Source organism: Lagopus muta, chromosome 30 (genome assembly GCF_023343835.1).
Source record: "Lagopus muta isolate bLagMut1 chromosome 30, bLagMut1 primary, whole genome shotgun sequence".
Classification (NCBI taxonomy): domain Eukaryota; kingdom Metazoa; phylum Chordata; class Aves; order Galliformes; family Phasianidae; genus Lagopus; species Lagopus muta.
The window spans coordinates 961,400-981,271 of record NC_064462.1 but is presented as its reverse complement, the minus strand read 5'-3'; the positions used below and the strand labels follow the sequence as shown (position 1 = coordinate 981,271).

General features: G+C 53.3%; 1 protein-coding gene and 1 pseudogene across 2 annotated transcripts; one reads left to right on the top strand and one right to left on the bottom strand.

The window, feature by feature from the left end:
* Positions 1–4,926: 4,926 nt before the first annotated feature.
* Positions 4,927–10,355, bottom strand: LOC125685965 (RANBP2-like and GRIP domain-containing protein 1; annotated as a pseudogene).
* Positions 10,140–19,590, top strand: LOC125686050 (coiled-coil domain-containing protein 81-like). 2 transcript variants are annotated; one of them, XM_048929708.1, is made up of 13 exons: positions 13,317–13,553; positions 13,714–14,081; positions 14,585–14,646; positions 15,198–15,351; positions 15,594–15,850; positions 16,196–16,266; positions 16,649–16,728; positions 16,850–16,961; positions 17,321–17,441; positions 18,012–18,149; positions 18,448–18,590; positions 18,799–18,924; positions 19,028–19,590. In XM_048929708.1, the coding sequence occupies exons 2-13, from the start codon at positions 14,003–14,005 to the stop codon at positions 19,146–19,148; spliced, it is 1,464 nt and encodes a 487-aa protein (XP_048785665.1). In that variant the 5' UTR covers positions 13,317–13,553; positions 13,714–14,002; the 3' UTR covers positions 19,149–19,590. The 2 variants fall into 2 exon arrangements, with proteins under 2 accessions (XP_048785667.1, XP_048785665.1); XM_048929710.1 differs by lacking the exons at positions 13,317–13,553; positions 13,714–14,081 and adding an exon at positions 10,140–10,823.
* The last annotated feature ends 282 nt before the right edge of the window (positions 19,591–19,872 follow it).

Here is a 19,872-nt window from a genome sequence, read left to right as displayed (position 1 = left end):
GCTGTAAGGAAGTCCACGCCACCCAAAGGCTTTGTGTGAAACCACAGCTCCTGAGCGGCAGATCGTCCTGATGTGCTTGGGGAAAACTGGGTGTCACAAGCTGCTCCCATCTTAGACATCTGCAAAAGCTTGAAACAGCTCAAGATAAGCAACACTAAGCTTGAAGAGCAATTAGATTCTGATTAGCCCAGCTATCCTTTGTGAATTACCTGCAGTTTTCTTTCTGCAATGCAAAACTTACCTACAGAGAAACCCGCACAAACCGACTGCAGCAGAACACCTACTGATTAGGCTTTACACTCACAGGTGATCCTAAGAAAACAGACTCTCCCTGATTTTCCTGCTCCCATTAATAACATCTGTTTGTGAGTTTAAAAATCACAATTTTCAAAAACATGCAGCCTTACCTGATGGCTGCAGTGGGTTTCACAATACGCCAAGCCTTTTCTCTCTTGATGACCACGACCCAGGAATGGCTTTTCACATTTTGCACAAACAAAATGCTACGAAGAAAAGTACAGATTTTAAACAAGCTTGATTGATCCCGAGAAAAGCCTGCTAAGTAGGATGCATCAAATCTCTCTGAAAATAGCTACTGAACTCGTCACAAACAGGTCAGAAAGCTGTACTCATTGCCTGGCTTACATCCTGGCTCTCTTAGCACCGGTTTCATTAGATTTACATAAACGTAACCCAAAGCAAAATGCACGCCTCTGCATTTTCCCCATGATGTCAAACATCAGAGAAAGAAAAATGTAAGCTGACAATAGCACTGACACAGTACTACAGGTTGTTTTTCAAACCAGCCTCTGCCATGACACTGCAATGAGAGCTTCCCCTGTACTAAGAACCAAACAACTAACAACGTGTGCTACATCCTGCACTGCCCCTGATCCATGCATCGCTGGGGGACGCAGAAACACGCAGCTCCGTATTCTGCAGCTGCAGAAGCCGGCAAGACGAGGTGAGGGGAAGCTGACAAGAAAAGCATGCTCAGGCAACTCAACTGAAAACAAAGAATGTAGGCAAGACAACGACTGAGGCAGCTGAAGAAGACCAATGTTCTGCCCTCTGTATCAGAAAAATAATGTCAATCATTTTGCTGCCATAAGCAAGTTGGCACCCAGATTTCCTATTTCCTAAGGAAGCACCCTGTGCTGCAAACTGCAGTCTTCCATCCCGCCCCACTCCCATGCTTTACCCTCAGACTCTTCAGAGATTTAGATCGGAAGCTGGATGGCAAAACAGGCCCTAATTCTCTACATAACTGTGTGTATCACATTAGAGATATGAAAGCAACAGCTACACGTCTATTCAAAAAAAATCCCTGAAGGATCCCACTGAAATGAGAGCATTTAGTAGTGAAAACGGTGATAAACTGGACTCATACTGGGAACCCACGTCAGGAAAATAAAAATCTGTTTAAAAATGACAAATCTTCTGCATCTGATTTGTTTCTAAGGGTCTGTGGCACTGTATCATCCTACTGATCCTGAAACATCACCAGCACAAAACACACACTTGACAGGAAATCTGGTGTCAAAGTGGATAAGTAGTTAATATTTCACGTGCACATTCTAAGATACCACTCTCAGTTTTGTGATGCATTCTAAGACCTTTTCCTCATAAAAGACACTTCGCTTACTCCATCTCAGCAGGAAAGCTTTAGGAACCAAACCCTGCACATCCCTCCCAACTTTCATTCCATTTTCATCATTACCAGTGACAGAAGGAAGGGTGAAGACCCACCTGCCAGCATTCTTGACAAATCCAATACCTGCCAATACCTGTTGGCAGATATCACAGCAGAAGCACTCTGGATACCAGCGGTTGTTTATAGCAGTCACACAACCAAGAATGAACTCACCTGTAGGAAACACAGTAACAGGATGTAAAATGCCCTGCTACACAAAGTTAAAAGAAGCCTGCAACTGAATCGCTAGAATTACGTCCTCGCTTTTGCCTTGCTCTTCTTCTAGAAAAGGACACTCTTGAATTGTCGTTCACACAGCGTTGGCTTCTACTCTGCTAGGTCTATAATCAAGCCTTGAAAGGGCTCCATACTCAAAGCACAACAGAACTGAGTTTGGGTGGCCTTGACCCTACTGCGAGAAAACTCCTGCAGTCAAAGTACAGTAGGATACGGAGATGCACAGAGATGCAGCAGGAGAATGCACCTGCTAAACAGCAAATCCAACACGCACACCAATTTCTGATCTACCACAGAGTCCTGTCCTGGGAGGCACTGAAAAATGAGAAAACTACCATTTCTATTCTCTGCTGCACAGCCATGCCAAACACGCACGCTGTTCTCTGCACGCACGCTGCAGCCAAGGCCCCTGAGCAGAGCAAACGCTGCCTACAACACGTCGGGAGCTCCGCTTCCTGCTGCTGCCAAAGGCTGAAAGCTGGCTCTCAAGAGCCCACAAATCAAACAGCTGTCAAAGAGGAGCGATCAGGCAGATAACAGCATGAACAAAATGAAGTCTCACATGCAGGCTGTGGCGTTCCCATGAAGTCACAGCTGTCCAAGAATAAAACGTGATCGTCTCTAGAAGTGTCGGGAAAGCTTGAGGCATCGCTGCTGACAGCAGCCCTGCTGATTTTGGCTACTCTCACTACAGTCAAAAACTGGAAAAGCCCACTTTCAGGCAGGATCCATGCGCTGCTGCAGCCCAGGTGGGTTTTTTCTCTCCGTGAAAAGCCTTCACATTAAGCTTACCTGACATAGGAAGTCACTAACTATCCTGTGAAACGTGGTACTCTTGAATCCACGAGCCTTTCTCCCCGGTGCACAGGGCCCTGAACTTTTCAGCCGTTCGAGGGACAATGTGTGAAAGCAGCTCCGTGGCTGTGTGTCCTGAAGGTTCATCGCTGGCAGAAACGTCAAAATACACAACAACAGGGCTGGTGTCCTTTGACAGCTCCGCTGCCAGAGAGAGCTGGCCCTTCTGCAGCTCTGACAAGCTTTGCTGGCATTCTTCAATCTCCTCTCGAAAGAATCAGCCAGTTCTTGAACTTCTCATCTGACCGCAACTCGCTCTACTTCCACTTCACCGTCTGAAAACAAACCCAAGAAGAGATTTCCTTAGCTCTACTCACTGCAGCCAGAGATCAGCAGCTTTTGTTCTGTAGGATCTCCAGGGTAAAACAAAGCCAAACAAACTGCAGGAGAGACCGAAAAGAACTGTAAAAACCACCCAACCGACTCACCAGCATCACCTGTAGCTGTCCAAATTCAAACAGTTTGATGTTTCAGAGGGCAAGGAGTTCATTTCTGTGGCGATGACATGCTTTGCACGCACCTCAACAACTTGGTCCCTTCTCATGAGGGTCCTGGAATACTTCTGCTGTGTCCGGAAGAGGACCTTCAGCTCTCCAAGAGCTCTTGTCCCTGTTTGCTGTTTCTTGAGATTGGAGTGTAACTCCACCACCTGAGGGCAGTTCATTTTTGTCTTTTCCATCCATGTTTGTCAAGTCTGCTGTACGCTCCTTGGGTGGATCATCTTTCTTAGCGCAATTTGTATTGCACTCCTCTATGCCAAATTTAAATCCGCCTGGAGGCATCCACACTGAGAAGTTACATCTTCCCTCTGCAGGCTTCGCTTCAGCATCTGCCAGATTCTGAGAGGTACACGCTGGGGTTTTCCCATCGAGTTTAAAGGAAACTTCTTGAAGAGATACTGCTGAACGAGTTTTGTTTGCGTTCTGCAGGGCAACACATTTTGGGGCAGTGGGTTCATTTCTCACTGAAGAGATGTTACAGTCCCACTGCCCTTCCTTTTTCGCAAAGGCGGATCCTAATTTGTCCTGTGCGGCACCGACACAGGACTCTGCAGGTTTTAAAGCTGTGGGTGCAAACGCAGGTTTTGTAAAACAGCCTGGTTCAGGCAGAGGTGGATTTGCGCTCGCCTGGGGCAGGCCGTAGTTGTAGCGATCATCACCTCCACGAGGAGAAAGGATTCCAGCAGACGGAGCATCAAAACACACAGGTGCACCACAGGTGCCTTGAGGAAACACACCAGCACAAGTGCTGTGCAGGGGCGGCGCGTGGATCGCTTGTTGCTGAGCACGTCTACGTGCTGAGGTGCAGCTCCGTTCATGCCACAGACAGGCGCCTAAAGAAAAACACACCGTTACTTCCTCGTGCAAAAGGAGAAAAAGGGATCAGGGGGCTGAAGCCCATGCAACGTGCACTCTTCATAGCAAGGTGCACCTTAAAATTAGATTTCAACTCTCACCAGTTTAAACTGAAATCATACGTTCAAAACTTGGATGGTATCTGAACACACAGACTGGAGAGAAGCGTAAGTGAACTGACTCATTTCCTTTAGTATCCAAAAAGTCAAAACCAGCAAGTCCCCATACTACTGTGGGGAAAAGAACATGGCAGACAACGAGCAGAGGACATGTGCCAGCACGTTAAAAACATCTCTTGCTGGCTGTTTCTCCCAAACCCCACATCCCAAAGATCAGCTGATAATGGAACTTTCTGCCTGTCTCCAGCAGACCTCAAGTGCAGTAAATGCTCTCTAGGGAACCGCAGTTATACCCAGCTGCACACAGAATCACAACCAGCTGTTTTCAACAAAGCAGTAGAAATGGCTTGAGCAGATTCGTTTGTCCTCACCTCTGTTGGTGGTACATTGGTTGCAGCAGTTCTTCAAAGACACTGCGAGTCACAGCAGGTGACTGGCTACTGCAAACAGACGGGCCACAGGTAGCAACTGAAAAGGAACACCAAGAAGAGAGTTTGCATCCAGTTCTCATTTCCGACTTGAATGAACTTTCCCCAGGGACCAGTTTTACTCATTCATCTCAGAACACTGCAGAAAGGTTTTAAGAAGTCTCACTCTGTTTAGCTACGCGGTCAATTAAAAATTCAGCATCAACTTACCCTTCCAAGGAGCTTCACAAACATGCTGTGCTCTCCCATAACCATCTGACACAGGATCTGCTCCACAGCTTTCAGCAGGCCAGCGATGAGATGGCACGCTTACACTGCAACTGTTACATTTCATTTCCCGTGTTTCATTCTGTTAAAGACAGGGTTTCAATTAAGAGAATGGAAACGTATGAAACACAGGTATGTGGGGAAAACCCAAGGAATGATCCCTACGCTCCTTTGCTATTTAAAAGCACGTTCAAGATCTGAGACAAAAAAAAAGAAGAGTTAACTGCTGCAATAATCCACGATCTGCCCATGCTTTACAAAACCGAGACTGTTCCTTGAAGCTAGAAATAAACCCAGAGCCAAGATGACAACAGCTAAGCTGAAGAAAGCACAACTTTCTGCACACACAATCCTCAGGATTACTTCCTATATCTGAGTACCAAATTACAGTTTGTAGGCAACAAAGTTTCACTCTTGCCCTGAATTTAAGCGGATGTTTATAGCAGTTCTCTTCACTGAGTTAAGAGGCAGCCTGGCAAGTGAAGCTTAGTTCAGTGCTTGGGTCACAAAGTACTCACCAGAACAAAAAGATCAACTGTTCTGCATCCAATATAGTGACAAAAGCTGTTTACATTTAAAGCTTCCACTTGCTGACACAGCTTTTGAAGTAAGGACTTGTGATCTTCTGCTCACTGAAGGAGAGTCTGAGCAAAGGCTTACTGAACTTGGATTTTCTTACACAAAAGGAACACTTCCCTAAAAGAGTAACCGGCTAATATACCTGGTAGGTGTTAGTTGGTGAGAAGAGAACTTCTTGGGTGATGGAATTGCATCTTTCACTTCCATGTGCGCAGCTTGTGAGATGTTTCTGGAGGCAAGACTTCCCTCCTCACCGTTCTCCCCAAGCTCCCGGATCACTGCGCTCAGCATTTCCGTCACAGCTCTAACAGATAGCGGCAGCTAGAAATTGATTGGAAACGCAAGTCGTGAGGGCAATTCTTCCTCAGAGCAAGAGACTGCGTCCTGATCTACGGCTGAACAGTGCACACGGCTTTCTGCAGAAACTCTGGGTGTTTTTGTTGTTGTTTTCCCCCAGGAAAGCCCTCCATCTGTTAACATTAACTAAGAGGACCATTCACACAAGCATTAATTCCTTTACTTACTTGGGCAGCTACTGACGGGTCAGAGGAGCTTTCCTCAATCACCTTCATCAGGCAGTGCTGCCTTTCAACAAGACAGGCTTTGCGTTCTTCTTGTTCCTCTGGTAGCACACCATCACTCTCAACCTCCTCTGCCTTTCTTTGACACAGCTAAGTAACAGCATATCCATCAGGAAGAATTGGTCAGAACGCAAGTGACAGAAAAGCATTCTGAGGGAATGCAATTCACAAACTTACAGTGCATAGGTTCCAGTACGAAACCGCATTGTTAACAGCTTCAAAGGCTAATAAAGCATCATCAGTTTTGCCTTCAGCTGCACCCAGCATTGCAAAAGCCACACGTGCCTCTTCTTCACAGGCTGCAACCTGGAGGACCTACAACCAAAGCCACAGACAAGTCACACACAACACAGTGTGGACACCTGGAACAGTCGGTGTAAGACTGTAAGCATCTAGTAAGTAGGCAGATAGGAGGAGGTTAAGACTATGCCTGGTTTCCCTGTATGACAGGAAAGCAGCTTTTCAGAAAGCTGGTACTAAGGCAGTTCAGTGTCCTCCAATCACAGAGTTTTAAAACTCCGAGGAGTTCAACAGAAAGATACTACCAAATCTCAGCATTAGCAGTACAGTGACAAAAAAATAAGACAACCACCACCCATCAACACACAAAGCCAACCAAAACAAAACACCAACCAAACAACCATTCACATGCAAGCCCGCGACGTACAACCCCTCTTACTCTCCTCTTTGAATATCCATCAGTACCTGGATGTCCACACCATGGAAATGCTTGAAGAGAGGATCAGCAGGTTCAGGAATACTTCTGTGCTTTTTGATAGTTTTCAAGCTAAGCAGAATTTCCTTCCAGTAGCAGACGCTTCTTCCAATAGATTCCTTCTGGTCGCACGAGTTCAGGCTAACGCCCTGTTGAGGAAGAGAAATTCAAACTGTCACAGAAAATCCCAATAAAATGTCATTCTTACTTTTTCTTCTCTGATGCAGTTGTTTTCTCGAGAAGTTTCAAGAACTTTTCTCTGACACTTGGGACGTATTTCAGAAGGTCTCTCTATAGTCACAGAAAGCAACACGGGGAGAAAACAACGTTGCTTTTACCTGTGCTGTTCAGAGTCGTGAGGTAGAGAGTACTTGTCAGGCAAGGTGGTTGCTCCAGTCATGCCACCAAAATCAGCAGCACTTCTCAATACTACATTCTCATCTGATTTTATTTAGCCTGTTACCTTTGCACATCAGAGAAAAACAGACGGTACTTATTTACAGACAATCTTAACTTACTGTTGCTTGCAGGCTTCTTGCCCAGTGTATAATTAAGGCAGGTGAAGGCCGTGTCTCTCCAGGGCTCACACAGTACTCAATCCACGCTGTACAAGAAGCTTCACCGTGGCTGCCGAGCCTGGCCTGAATGTCAACAGAAATATTCCTCAGTTAGCATTCCCTCTTTTCCATCTGCTCACACGTCATTTGTTTGATGAACACAACAAGCAGCTTTAGTCCTAAGCCAGTACTTCTTTACAAATGCAGTATCAGAAACCATAAAGCCCGTTTTTACAAAGCTCTTCACCATCTCACACCCCTGCAGCAAAAAGCCTTGAACGTTCAAACAAAAGGAACTGGTTTTATGCAGCCCATGGCAATCTATTCAGAAGCCCTCTAGAAGGTTGCTTCCCATATTTCCAAACTGAAGAATTCCTACGTTGTTTTTTTCTGCATGAGAGTACACACAGCATCCCACCAGGACCTTTGCTTCTCAGTACAGTTCTGTTTGCACAGCAGCAACGGTAAGCAAGGAGGTTGATGTGTGCCACGCTGAGTGCTGAACTTCTCTTGCAGTTCTAAGTTGCTAGTGAACACCATCCCGAGGAAAAAATCCTGCTTTGGTAAAAACAAACAAACAGAAGGAATTAGGGACCAAAAACCCGGCATTTAAATGCATTTAAGAACTTGGGAAGCTTGCTTACTTCAGGGACCAACAGGCAAACGCATTCAGGAGCACCTGTTTCCAGTCTCGATGTCTCGTGGGCGAGTGAAAAAGTTGTTGTAACGATCTGCGCAGTGGGAATAACACTGACACAGAATTCCACTGCAAGCCAAGCCACGCGAGGTGCTGGAGACTACAGCTGTGCATCCGAACAGCACCTGTGCAACAACAAGGGTTGTGAGAAGCTAGGGTCTGCGTCCGAGTTAGGAAGACCTGCATCTGATCAGAGCTGGGTTTCACTGCTAGAGGAGCGAGCTCTGAACGTTTCTCCCATCAAAGCACTTCCCCACCAACCTCCTCCCACCTGCTCGCCTCTGTCTAACAAGCTGCAACTAAGAAGTTCCAAGTAAGATGCTGCTTTCTTCAAGTAACTTCTGCACCTGTTCACATTACACAAATAACTCCTGCAGAAGCAACAGCTACTTCACAGAAGGGCGCAACCAAAGTACATTGGCACTTGTCAGTGGTTTTGACAAAGCACAGAATGGAGATAACATCACACTTCTCTAACAAGGAAAATCTTTGGCCTACGAGCAAGAAGCACAAACCGTTTTTTAAATGGTGCGTTATGTATTTCAAAACATGATGAACAAACTTCTTCAGAGAGGCCGCAGTAGCAGAAACTTCTATTTTATATATAAAACAGATGCACAAATATAACACACATACAAAGAGAAAGGGCCATAAGCCTCACTGCTTTGCACCCTGAATAGTCTACATGTTTCCGACCACTAACAGCCAAGTAGGAGGCCACCAGCATTCTACTCTTGTTACGCTCAAATTCAAAGCCAGACTTCATCATCAGGTTAAGCTTAAAAAATGGGAAGACCTCATTAGTTCACAACTCATGCTGGAATTATTTCACTTTCATGCCTCTAACCTGTGTTCATAGATGACACATAAATAAGTACGGGCCTTCCTGTCAGCGCTTACCAGCGTACAAGCACACAAAGCTCAACAGGCAGCTTCAACTGGAAATGAATCAGAACAGACCAGAAGACAACAGTGTGGAAGCAGGAAGTATGTGAGAAATTCTTCAGAACCTGGCATGATGACGCTGCCTCTCCGCTGCAGCTGAAGGTGAAACTTCTTGCAAAGCACCCTCTCATTAGGGGAACGATGAACAGCTATGACAGACACTGGTCTGTTGCTGCAAATGAAGCACTTGGAGAAGAACCTCTGATACAGAGTCACGTGTATGCGGAGTTTAAGCAGCACCTCTCACCAATATCGTGTTCAGTAACTTCTCCTTGCTCTGGTGCCTGGGGACTGACATCTCCCACATCATCTGTGCCGAGAAAAGATCTCTCTTTAGAAGCTCCACTCCCAACAAGGCTTTCAAACAATGTAAATAAACCACTTTTGTTTGCAAAAGATTCCACAATCTCTTTCAAGAAGTCTTCCTTGCCGTGGCTTCAGTTCAGCAGCACATGACCTAGAAAAACATGGTGTCACATAAGAACACTCAAACAAGGACAACAATGTTTGATGCAGTGGGTTGTTCCTGCTGCTTCAGGCTGGGAAGCAAGATTTCCCCTTATGATATTTGCAAATTTCTAACTTACACTCTCCCTGTAATTAAGTCACTCTTTTAGCATATGGGCTGACAGCAGTCCCAAGGCATTTTCAAATCCAGTTCTCCAGAGTTACTGTGAATTTTTATTATAAGGGCACTGCAATTGTCTTCAAAATAAGTAGCTGTCAGTCTCATCTATTCAGGAACAATTCAGCCCGATGCCCATCGTTTTCTTTGTTTTCATCTACAGCCCATAGGATAGTGAAGACTGAAAATGTCTGCCTCAGCTTTACCATAAAAAAAAAAAAAAAGAAAGAAAAAAAGAAAGAAAAAAAAGCAGCAAACCTGTTGGAACAAAGAAGGGAACAGAAGTGACAGGAAAAGAGCAGTATTTTCTTTTACACTTGGGACTAGCAGTGCGTACAAATAGTGTATTAGTAGGCAGAAACCAGCAGACTAGGAGACACTGAAAGTCAAATTCTATCTTAACGCCCTGGAGACAAAAAGAAAAAGCACAAAAAGAGCACTCAACTGCAACCACTGCAGGCACAAACTGAACAGGGACTTACATGGAAACTGTTCAGGTAACACCAGGCTGCGAGTTCACACGCATCTCTCCATCGTGCCGCGCTGCTCTGGGCTGTTTCCAGCAGGAAAGTTCCAGCACGCACGTAGAAGTGTCCCGCTCCGCACAGCGCCGGCCTCGGGCCGGCATCGCGACCGCCGCCTGGAGCGCGACGTCAAGGCGCCCGCGGAGCCGCTCGTCTCCAGCGAGTTCCCCAGCGCCATCGCCGGGCCGCGCCGCCCGCCGGACGCCCCGCTCCCCCACCTGCCGGCGGCCGCCAGCCCGTGCTCGCCGCTCTCCAGGAAGTCCCGCACGGAGCGGAGCGGAGCGGGGCCGGGGCGGCGCGGGCTCGGCTTCGCTGAGGTCCCCCACGTCCCCGCAGCCGCAGCCGGGGCCCCGGAAGCGGAGCGATGGGGCCGGCGGGATGGCGGAGCCGCGAGGCTCCGCGCGGAGAAAGCGGCGCTCCGCCGCCCCGTGCCTCGGGGACGCCGGGCGGTCAGGGGAAGGCACCGCCGCCGGCCCCGTCCGTCCCCCGTCGGAATCCAGCTGTCCTCGGTAGGCGGAACCGAGCCGTCCTCCGTCGTTGCGGCGAGGCGCCGTCCCCGCTGAGTGACGTCATCAGCCCCGCGACCCGAGCAGGAGGCGGCCGTGCGGAGCAGCCGGGCCTCCGAGAGCCGCCTCGGCTTCTGCAGGTGGCTGTTCGGGGGGCATCGGGGCGGGGGCCGGGGTTCAGGTGCTGCAGGGGCCGCGTGCCGCTCTGCGTTGGCCTCGTGCCGTCACTGTGGTGCTCGGGGTTCCGCTCGGCGGGGGCGGCTGCCCTGCGTCTCCCCGCCTCCCCCACCCCGTGCGTTTCACTGCCCTCCTCCCCTCCCCCTGCCACGGATCGCCCACAACCCCCCCCGTCCCTCTGTGTGACCCCCGGGGTTGCGCCTCCCTCCCCCTTTTTCCCCCTTCCGTTTCCCCCGTTCTGATCCCTGTAGTCCTCTTCCAGCCCTCCCCTCTGCGCCTCCCCCATTCTGACCCCCAGGGTCCACCTATCTGTCCCCCCGCCCTCCCGATCCCTCCCCTGTCCCCCGTTCTGATCTCTAATGTCCCTCCACCCCGTCACGAGTCTCCCCATTCTGTGCTCTAGAGTCCCCCCACTTTCCCAGTCCCCTCTATCTGACCCCCAGAATCCCCTCTCCTCCTCCCGGGTACCCCCACTCCATTTCCCCCATTCTGATCCTTAGAGTCTCCCATCACCCCCCATTACCTTCTCTTTGACCCCCAGGGTCCCGTGTCCTCCTTGCTCCCCCCACCTTCTGACCCCTTTTTCTGACCTCTGGAGTCCCCTGTACCCCCCGTGTGCTCCTCCCTGACCCCTGGAGTCAGTTCCCCCATTTTGACCTCCATTCCCCCCCAGCCAGACTCCTTTTCTGCCCAATAGAAGCCCCCCGCAACCCCTGGCTCTCTCCTCCCACCCCTTCCTCCCTCCAGCCCCAGATGCGCTTTCTGCCTTGCAGAGGCTCTGTTCACCCCTTTCCCTTCCACAACCCACTAAATTCCCCTCCAACTCTTTTTCAACCCCATAGGCACCCCACTCCTCTCTTCTCCCCCCCAATACTCCCCTGAGGTCTACCCCAGACTCCCACCCCATAGAAGCCCCCCACAACCTCCTCACCACTCCTGGACCCCCTTTCCTCCCTGTAGAGACCCCACTCCTTTTTTTTTTCTCCTCACAATCCTCCATCCACTCCCAGACCTGCCCTTTCTGCCCTACAAAAACCCCTTTTCCCCCTTTCAACTCCTCAAGTTGCCCTCCACAATATTCCCCTCCACAATGTACCCCTCCACCCCCAGACCCTCCTTTCCACTCACAGAAGCCTCTTTCTCCTCTTTTCCCCCTCACAATCCCCTCTCCACCCCCAGGTCCCCTTTCCACATCACAGGGCTTCTAGCCCACCACAATCCCCCAGTTTCCCTCTTCCACCCTTTCTCCACCTCCAGACCCTCTTTCCACCTCACAGAAGCCCCACTCACACCTTTCCCCCCGTAGATTCCCCACAACCCCCTATCCACCCCCAGACTTTCTTTCCACCTCTAGAAGCCTTGCTAGCCCCTTTTCTCCCTCCCGCAACCTCCCCTATCCACCCCTGGAGTCATGCAGAAGAATCTGCAGATGTCCTCGAGGGGTTTGGGGCATGTGGGGGTGTTCCCAGGTGGGTCCAGGGGGATCCTTGGGTTCATCCTGAAGGGTCTGGAGATGTCCCAGTGGGGTCTTGATGTCCAGGGGGTCTCCAGGATGCTCCCAGGGATCCCTTGAAGGATCTGGAAACTCCGAGGATGGGCCCAGGAGCTCTGAGGAGTCTCTAGGATGATCTGGAGATGTCCCACCAGTAGCCCCTATGGCCCCATAACCACTACAGCCTCATCTCATAGCCATCCCATATCCTTATCCCACACCTTTATCCCATCCCATATCCATCGCATCCACCCCATAGCCATCTCAAACCCATCTCGTATCCCTCCCTCCACACCTCGTCCCCATCCCCCACCCCATTCCCATCCCCAATCCACGTCCCCACAGATCCTCATTGCAAACAGGGCTCCCCAGTGGCTGCGGGTCTGGCTGATGGCAAAGTGCTGGGGCAGGTGGTGATGCACCTTTCTCCATTGCTGAGCTCACATGGCCATGAGTAGGCCCACTGCCTCGCTTATTGCCTTGTCTGTTAAGCTTCTCTCCTGGCTACAGAGGCTGCCAGTAAATACTATTGCTCGTGTTACGTTGTCATAGGCAATAAAATAAGCCTGTCCCAAAGACATTGGTGTCTTTGTTCTCCCTGTTGAGCCCATGGATTGGCACAACAGTGTCAGCACGCGATGGGCACAAAACTTGGACATCAGCAACGGGACTTGAAAGGCCAGCATCAGGAACGTCTCTTTTGGAGAGAGACTGAGAGACTGGGGCTCGTTGAGCCTGGAGAGCAGAAGGCTCTGGGGAGACCACGTGGCTGCCTTTCAGCACACGGGGCCTCACAGATCACCCAGTTCCAACCCCCTGCTGCGGCCAACAGCGAGATCAGGCTCCAGGTCAGGTTGTGCAGGGTGCCATCCAGCCTGGACCTGAACACCCCTCAGGATGGGGTGCGCACAGCGTCTCTGGGCAGCTGTGCCAGCAGCTCACCAGCCTCAGCCTGTGTGACACATGGCAGGTTCTCGTGCCGTTTGCCGAGTAAAGCACAGCGATGGTCGATATTTCAACCTCACCTGGTGTGCGTGTGCCTGTGAACACACAGGTTTCTGTTTATTAGGCAGACAGCTGCTCTTACCGAGCCATTAAAGTTAGGCTTGCGTTCCTGCGTACCGTAATTCAGTAAGCTGAGCGGAACTGCTCCTGGAAGAGGAGCTGCCCTCTCCGTGCCGGTGACCTAACAGAGCTCCAGGTGACACGGGCTGATGTCACAATGCCTAACAGAGCTCCAGGTGACACGGGCTGATGTCACAATGCCTAACAGAGCTCCAGGTGACACGGGCTGATGTCACAATGCCTAACAGAGCTCCAGGTGACACAGGCTGATGTCACAATGCCTAACAGAGCTCCAGGTGACACGGGCTGATGTCACAATGCCATGCGCTGCATCACAAGCAGATCTTCCCCGGGGCAGCGGCAGGGCCGGCACTTCCCTGCAGGGCCTGGGCGCTGCTGCAGCACTGCTCAGGGGCTCTGTCCTTCTGCGACCAGGAGTTGATTCCGGGGCAGCCAGGCTGCTCTGGGTGACCCTCACTGACGTGTGGAGGAGCAGGGGCGCTTTGCAGAGAATTGTTGGTTGGTTGAGGAGCCTTGTTGGCGGAGGGCATCCTTAGTTCTGAACTGAGGCTGTCGGCAAGCCGCATGGAAGGCTGCTGGACTGTGAGCGTCAGCTCAGAGCTGGCCTACGCGTTCCCAACGCTGCTGGAACTCTCTGCTGAAGGTAAGGCTGTCCGGACCCCTTCCCAAGGCATCGCGCGGGGCTGCTGGCTGTCCAAAGCCGCAGCTCCTGCTCTCTGCGCTTGGCTGGATGTGGCTGGGGGCTGCTGCGAGAGCCCTGCCCAAGGGTCCCTCTGGGCTCTGGGGACCACGTGGCAGCCAGGTCCCGAGAGCAGAGCTGCCCAGAGCCCCCGCTTCCTTTAGGCATGCTCGGTCCCCTGTGATAGGGCAGTCCGAGGCCAGGTTTCCCTGGCAGACGGTGTTTCCGTAGGTTGCAGATCTGGGAGGAAAGGCATCCCATGTCCCAGAGGCTTCCTATGTCCCTGTTTCCCCCTGGGGCTCCGAATAAGGCTGAAATCGGAGCAAAGCCCAGCTCTGGTAGCCATGGTGGTGCTTTTTTGGGGTGTGTGCGCGTGCCTGCACCGATCGCTGTCTGTGTGAGGAGCTTGCCAAGCAGCTGTGAAGAGGCTGGCCTGGAGCCTGACTTGTCTTTTCTTTCCTTTGCAGAGATTGTGGCAGTCTGGGACGCTGTGTCTGATTACATCCTGGAACAGATGAAGCTGGACAAGGTGGGCTGGTGTGCTGGTGACCCTCGCCCTGGAGAGGGGTTCAGTCCTGCCCAGAGTGTGGGCCCCGCAGAGCAATCCCTCCCTGAGCACCACACTGAGCAGCACGCTGAGCCCAAGCCGGGTGCCCAGAGCGGCTTGTTGGCCAACTGGGAGGGAAAGCCAAGGCCAGAGCTGCTCTGAGCAAACGTTTGGCACACGCAGGGGCTTCGCTCTGCCCTGGTCAGAACGGGGAGAGCAAAGGGAGAAATGGGTGGGGGGTTTTCTGGCCCTGTGCCGAGGATAATCCTTGGGATCGGTCCCAGGCTTCAGCCCTGTGCTGTCCATGCCCGGGCTCTTCTCTAGCCGAGGGATGTTGGGAAATACTGTGCGGAGGTGACTGTCTTGCAGGGAGCACAGACTTTTCCAATGCTTTCCAGAGAGCCCCATCTCACTCCGCTGTCCATCAGGAGTGGGGAGGGTGGAGAGCAGTGACCCCACGCTCCTGATGTTCGTGGCTTTTGCCGCCCCTGAAGTAACACGCTCGTCAGCCTTTCTGTCTTTTCCCTGTGCAGGGAGTCCTGATTCCGGGACTTGGGGTCTTTGCTGTGGTCCGAGAGCAATTCCACAGCAAAGAAGAGGCGCTTTCGGTTCTAAGGCCTGTCTTCCAGCTGGACATCGGGGTGCTGTGGCTGCAGGAACTCCAGTCTCCCAACGACATCATCCCTGGTGAGAAGGCAGCAGCCACCTTCCCCTTCCCGCCCCACGTCCGGCCGGCTGTGTTCTCCCTGCTCTTTGGAAACGGCCGGGAGCAGCAGAGAAGTGTCTGCAAAGCTCGGGGTGCAGCGCGAGTTCCTCCAGGAGGAACCGCAGCCCAAGAGCTGTTTCTCCAAAGCACCTTTTCTGTGGGATTTGGTTATGAATGCTGCATGGGCTGGCTGTGGCAGTGAGGATGTGCCTTCTCCTTGCAGACGACGTCAAGATTGAGCCGCTCAACTACCGGCAGCTCTCGCGAGCCTCCGGCGTCCCGCTGCACTTGGTGCCACGCTGCGTGCGGGAGAGCGTGCTCCTGTACTGTCACCTCCTGAGGAGCAGGGAGCCCGTCTCGTTCGTGTTCAAGAACCTCGGCGTTATGACCTGCCAAGACGGCTTCCTCCTCATGAGGTTCTTCTGCAGCTGCGTTGAAACGCTGGAGAGCGATGCCCCCGTCCTCGCACTGATCCACACCGTAAGTTGAGGAGGTTGTGAGGTGCGCCGTCGGATCACCGCTGGCCAGCCTGGACGTGGCAGGCCAGTCCAATGCCTTTCCCCACGCTTGCCCCCACGGCTTTCTCCACTGGCAAAGAGATTTCCCGGATCTCTGCCCATGCAGAAAGCCTGGCAGTGCTCTTGCACGGCCTCGCTATTTTGCCATCCTGCTCCTTCAGAGCAGAACAAAGCTCTGATGTTCACGGAGGAGGCTTTGGTGGAGAGCAGCTTTCTCTTGGCATGGGAGCCAGGCTTGCTTCCTGTCAACAAGAGCCATGAAAAAATGTCCTTGGCAAGCCTCCAGCAGGTCTGTGTCCCTTTGCAGAGATTCTGGACGGACGATTCTGCTGACTTCGGGCCAGAGACCGCTGCCCATGGCATCCACGTGTTCCCGAGGTGAGTGCATTTCCTCTGCAGCACTTAGCTGGCCAGTAGACAGGCTTCCTTCCACCTCCTCCTTTGGGTCGTGCCCTGCTGGGTCTCCGTGCTCAGCCTCCAGTCGGGGAGAAATGCTGGGAAGTCTGGCTCCTGGTTCTCCACTGCTGCCTTTTGGCTTTTTGGGGAATCAGGGTTGTGTTTCTGGTGCCCAAGCTGTCCTGATTCCCCTCAGAGAGAACAGACTGCACGTGCAGAGGAATTTGGGCTACGTGTGCTGGTTTGGCATGGCCAGGAAGGAAAAGGGTGCCACGCTCTGCAGAGCACAGGGATAAATACCACCAACCAGCTGCGTGGGGTAGGAGGTCATCCTTCTTCAAGGGTTGTCACTCTCTGTTTCCAGGTTTCAGCTCACCGTGGAAAAGAGCAGAGCAGAGGCCGCCGCAGAAAAAAAAGCTGCCATACAGCGGAAGATGAGTAAAGGTGAGGAGCGGGTCCCAGCTGTAAGGAGGGGGGTCCTGTCCCGTGCCGGGTGACCGGATCCAGGTTCACGTGCCGTGCCCGTGGGGCTGCTCTGAAGAACTTCTTTCTCTCTTGGTTCCAGGGGTCTCTGCCGGCAGGCTGCTGCAGAGGCGGAAGACACTTCCCCCCTCCATGCTGCTGCAGCGCAAGCCGAGCTCAAGGCAGCAAGATGTGGCGAAGGAGCCTTCTGGCAGGTGAGGGCCTTGGGCAAAAAGAAGGAGATGCGTGCGCTCGTGTAGGAGCGGCCTCCCCTTTGGAGCTGCCAGCTCTCGGCACCCACAAAGGCTCCTGACACACGTGTGTCCTGGGGGGGCCGTTCTTTCCAGGGCGGCAAGCGCGCAGCACGATCGCCTGAGGCAGACACACCAGCTTTGTTCTACTCTGGTCCCCGGTCCCTGGGGGAGCTGAGTGCCGATCCCTACCGATAGCAGAAGCTCTTCTCCCTTCAGGGGTCTCTCTGCTCTGCACCGGAGCCCATCTTGATGGCTGTGGGAGCACGGGGGAAATTGAGGTGCCCCGGGCTCCTGCAGACTCCTCTTATGTCTGTTTGCAGTGCGCTCCCGCCGTGTGCAGGCAGCTCCCGTGGGACAAAGAAAGCGGGACAGAAGGAAACATCTGCTGCCCAGACCAGCGCTGCACTCCCTGCCACCGAGGAGTCTAAGAGAGCACTGCAGGTATCGGCTCTGCCTTGCTGCAGGGACTGTGCTGCTTGAGACTGCACCAATGATAGGATGGTAGAATCCTAGGAAAGTTTGGGTAGGGAGGGGCCATTCAGACCGCCTGGTTCCAATCCCCTGCTGCAGGCAGGGACACCTGTCTCTAGACCGGGTTGCTCTAAGCCCGACCAGCCTGGCCTTGAGTGCTTCTGCAGGGAGGGAAGCAAAAGCCTCTGTGTGTGCAGTGATCTGGAGCACAGCCCTTCGGGTGCCACCGTTTCACATTTCTGTCCGCTCCTTCAGCTCCTCTTTGGTAGATGGAGGGTGCTGCACACTTTCCCCGTCTCTTCTCGCCTCCTGGCCTGCCACCTGCCACAGCACTGATTTTGAGCAGGGGCCGTGAGAGAGGAATACGGCCTCTGAGCCACGTTGGCCATGAGTTGTAGATCCCGGCCTGCCTTTGGGGCCCCTGGTCCTTCAGGGGCAAAGCAGTGCCGACAGGCCGGCAGAGGCGAGGAGCAGGAGTGGGGAGCTGAAGGAAGGCCCCAGGGGCAGAGGCTGATCCTGTATGCTGCTGTGTCTCTGCAGGAGCTCCGCAAAGAGTCTGCCCTGTGGAAAGAAGCAGACCACACGTGGCCCATGCACCAACAGCAAATAGAGCGAGCACAGGCAGAAATGGCGGCATGGGAAGGCTGGAGCGCAGGGGAGGACCAGCATCCGCCCCAGGTACCGTCAAGGATCGACCCTGCTGGCAACAGCCGCTGAGCCAGGGTGCGAGCTCAGCAGGGCGCAGGGGGTGGGAGTGGGACGGGCGCCGTGCAGCATGGCAGGGGCTGGCCCGCTCCTCCCGGGAGGAGAGCTTGGCACGGCCCTGCAGGGAGAAGGGAAGGGCGGCGGGAGCCATGGGCCGGCAGGACCGAGTCTCCTGCTTGCCGGGGCCTGCTGCAGGGCCCTTGGCAGAGGGCCTCTGGGGAACAGCCCCGTGCTCCCAGCCGCTTTGCTGACAGCGTCTCCTCTTTGGCAGCTGCTGGCCAGGGAGAGAGTGCGTGTTCCGCATCCTCCAGCCCAGCCCAGGAGACAGCAAGTGGGAAGGAGATGGAGGAAGGACGAGGGTCTGCTGCCGGGAAGTATAATGGGGACGACGACCAAGCTGACACTGCATGCTGAGTGAGTGTGTGTGGGCTCTGCCGGCTGCCTGAGGCTCTCGGGCAGCTGTGACTGCAGCTCAGGGACAGGCACGGCCCGGGCCAAAAACTGCTGGCGGGGCGCAAGGCTGGGGACACGTGGGGGGCAGCAGGGGGTGCGGGGCCGGGTGAGGGCAGAGGCAGGGGCGGCTCAGCGGAGCCCGAGGGATGACTTTCTCCTCCTGTTGCAGCCTCCTTTCCCCGCGAGCGGCTCAGGTGCTCCGAAGGTTGGAGCCGCACCTCCGTCAGCAAGAGGTTTTTGCCGGCACAGCGGAAAGAAACCGGCAGAAGCTGGAGCAGAAGCGGCACCTCCTCCGGTGAGCTCCGTAGGCAGCAGATCCTGAGAGCCGGGCTGCAGCCCGGCCTGCACCACTTGCCTGCGCTCAGCCCTAACGCTCCGTGCTCTTCTCGCCTCCCTAGGGCTGAATGCTCGCACGGCTCCAGAGGGGAAGGTGCAGCCATCGGTGGTGACCGCGGTGGAGCTCTCGGCACGGGGGCTGGGAAGCCGTCCAGATTTCCACCTGTGAATGGAAGATCGTAGAAAACCAAAGACTCGTAGAACGGCCTGGGTTGAAAAGGGTCTCGAAGATCACCGCCACCGGGCTGCCCAGAGCCACATCCAGCCTGCCCTCGGATGCCCGCAGGGATGGGGCGTCCCCCAGCTCTCGGCAAGCTGTTCCAGCACGTCACCACCCTCCGTGTGAAGAACGCCTGCTGACATCTAACCAAATTCTGCCCCCCTTTCACAGTTTAAAACCCTTCCCCCTTGTCCTGTCACCATCCGGCCTCGTCAACGGCCGGTCCCCCTCTACTCTACAGCCTCCCTTCAAGAACTGGAAGGCCGCAGTGAGGTCTCCCCGGAGCCTTCTCCTCACCAAGCTAAACAAGCCTGGTTCCCTCCACCTTTCTCGACAGGAGAGGTGCTCCAGGCCTCTGATCACCTTAGGGGCCCTCCTCTGCACTTCATCCAAGAGCTCTGCGTCTTTCTTGTACCGGAGACCTCAGTTTTGGATGCAGTATTCCCAATAAAAATGAATTGGCTTTATTTCCACTCAGTCTGCTGATGTCGTGTCTGTCGCCATCAACTGACGTGAGGAAGCTGGAGCCGTTTGGGTGGTTTGAGAGAGCAGTTTGGGTGGCAAGGAGAGCCGCTGCCAAGGCCCGGCAGGACCATGCTCTGCAAGAGCGGGTGCCCAGGACGGCAGCCATCTCTGCCGGCCGTGCACGTTTCCTGTGCACAAGTCATGCATCCCCTCGTATCCCCA